The sequence below is a fragment of the Gastrolobium bilobum genome, unplaced genomic scaffold (genome assembly GCF_033153095.1).
Source record: "Gastrolobium bilobum isolate Gb01-03AN ecotype WA unplaced genomic scaffold, APGP_CSIRO_Gbil_v1 utg2366, whole genome shotgun sequence".
In the NCBI taxonomy this organism is placed as follows: domain Eukaryota; kingdom Viridiplantae; phylum Streptophyta; class Magnoliopsida; order Fabales; family Fabaceae; genus Gastrolobium; species Gastrolobium bilobum.
In genome coordinates, this window is record NW_026897169.1 from 101,022 (window position 1) to 103,763 (window position 2,742).

The 2,742-nt window shown below is 36.7% G+C and overlaps 1 protein-coding gene across 1 annotated transcript; it reads left to right on the forward strand.

Annotated features, from left to right (window-relative positions):
- The first annotated feature begins 493 nt into the window (after window positions 1-493).
- Window positions 494-1,357, forward strand: LOC133304652 (mitogen-activated protein kinase kinase kinase 20-like). The gene is made up of 2 exons (XM_061504702.1): window positions 494-499; window positions 644-1,357. The coding sequence occupies exons 1-2, from the start codon at window positions 494-496 to the stop codon at window positions 1,355-1,357; spliced, it is 720 nt and encodes a 239-aa protein (XP_061360686.1).
- The last annotated feature ends 1,385 nt before the right edge of the window (window positions 1,358-2,742 follow it).

Sequence of the window (2,742 nt, forward strand, 5' to 3'; positions counted from 1 at the left end):
GATCAATCACGATTTGGTAATTATTTGTCCAATGATGGATATCCTTGGAATTCTAATTCTTGGGTTGATTGCTTTTAATTTGATTTTTTTTTTCATTTCCGCTTAAATTTTCAATCATATTCAAACCCCCCATTTTAGTTTCCGTTTTTCTTTAGTTTCCATTTCTCCTTATTTTCTCTTTTTATTTAGTTTCCATTTTTTATTTGGTTTCCCTTTTCATTTGGTTTTCATTTTTATAATTGAGCGATTGAGTTCATTGCAAACTCCTTGAGATATTACTCACTCAAGTTGACGCTTTACTACAAAATTTTAATTAACCTGATTTAATTAATTTACGCGAGTTCGACATCTCTGTCATGGACCTCGTGTATCGTCGAACACAGGATTCCCGGAATCCCCCACGGTGATTCCTGAGCTGATCAGTGAGGGTACCACAGGCAGCGTATTCAAGAAACAGATTATAATACTCTCCACCGTTTTCGAAGGTATAATCATGGCCGTAACACTTAACAATATGCGGGCAATACCCTAGGTGGTCGAGTATCTGTTTCTCGTTCTTGAGCAAATATGAGGTGAAAACATTGGAGGATTTGACGGCGGTGGGAGAAGAAAACTGAGTGGAACCGTTTGTGGGTATGGCTAGATTGACTGTGGCAAAGCTTCCCCGTCCAAGAATGTTTCCCCGAACCCAATCCATGTTCACGCCAAGGGTTTTGTCCACTGCGATATAAAGCTACAAAACATTCTTGTTTTCGACAATGATGATGTCAAGATTGCAAACTTTGGGTTTGCAAAGGAGACGGGGGAGAAACAGAGTAAAACAACGTGCGAGTGCAGGGGAACTCCTATGTTTATGTCGCCGGAGTCACTGAACAACAAGTGTGAGTCTCCGGCGGATATATGGGCTCTGGACTGTGCCGTGGTGGAGATGGTGACCCGAAAACCCGCTTGGAATGTGGGTAGCGGATCGAATATCTGGTCATTGCTATTTCGAATTGGGGTAGGTGAAGAATTGCCGCATGTTCCAGATGAATTGTCGCAACGAGGGAAGGATTTTCTTAGCAAGTGTTTTGTTAGGGATCGCAAGAAGAGATGGACGGCTAAGATGCTTTTGAAACACCCCTTTGTGGATGATGATGACAATGTTCCATTCAAGCACGTCAATGAGTTGTTGGAGCAAGAGGTAGAGCCATCGCCAAGAACTCACTGTGATTTCCCTCATTGTGCTTTCACTCCTGCTTCGTCCTATTTGCCTAGTTTATGTTCGCCGATGGATCGGCTCCGGCAACTGGTCACCGATCAGAGACCAATTGATTGGTCAGAAACAGACGGGTGGACTAGTGTGAGGGAAGGTTAGAATTTTCATAGCATGCAGATTAGGAGAAGCAAGGGAATCAGAAGATTGTTCGTCACATCTAACGGTTCTGATTCCATCATGTTCTTTGATTCTTTTTTTTCCTTCGTATATAACCTCCTCCGACTATTTTGTTGTCAGAGTAGGCTCTAGCTCCTTGTTGAATAGAATTAGGATTAGACACTTTCATGATTTGGCGCCACTCAGTGGCCAGTGTACAGAGATTAATTTTGTAATCTGAAATATTGTTTTACTTTCTGAATTGGTACCAGAGCCTCGCCGCCTCCATTTTCTCTTGTGGTGTTTCTTAGCATAAGTAGGCTGAGTCTATTGCATTGTCCACTCTTCAAGTCCGATGGGCTCTTGTGTGAGGGAACGTGTTGAGATATATAGTCCCACATTAGTTGTATGTGCAACTAATGTGGCCTTCATAGGACCTTGGACACTCCCACCCTTTGAGCTAGCTTTTGGGTGGTGTATCTCAAGGTTCTTTACATAGAAAATGAAAATAACAAATTTTATTTCAAGTTTAATGTGATTTTTTTAATCATTGTTTTTTTTATGACCTCTTTGCTTTGCTTATTATAAATCAAATTATGAATTAGCCATTGAGTTGCGACATTGCTAATCCAGCTTATTTTACTTATTTATTTGATTCAGGCTTTTAATAATATTTTAGCTATCAAGTAAGTTTTTTAAAAAATTAATTTTTTTACTTCACACAACGATTTATGTTGTTTGATATTCAAATGTTAATTATATAATTTACCAAATCAAGGGTAATTAATATGAATTGTAAGAATTTATCGTATAATTATGTTGTTTTGCACTTTATAGAATAGTGAGTTTGTTTTCAAAATAAAATATTTATTGTAAAAATTTTAAAAAATTAGCCCACATTCATTTAAAAGAAATACATTGAATTTAAATTTCTCTCGCACAAGAGACTAAATTTTATAAATTAATTTAAATTATCAAGCGTGAATAATTCATATTAGATAATTAGCTAAAGTAATAAAACTGAACTATTACTTGGAGGCATGTATATTGTTGCGTAAAATCGGCAAGTGTACTGATCGTACCAAGTAATAAAAGGGTAAGTAGAGTATCGTCTCCACGAGAATTGAGGCACTAAAATTATTTTAACTATTCCTTTCTTGTTGGATTAATAAAATTGGTTTTGAGAATATTTGTGATTGTAAAAATTGAGAATTATTCAAGACTTGTGAACAATTCAAAGATGATTTTGAGAACTTGAGAATAAAAGATTAAAGTTGAGAAAAATATTTAAAATGCTCTTGCAGTAAAGGACGCCAACACCTTCCTGATCCCCACCTTGTAATATTAATTAATATTTACATTCAATTATTCATTGATCAAACAATTCA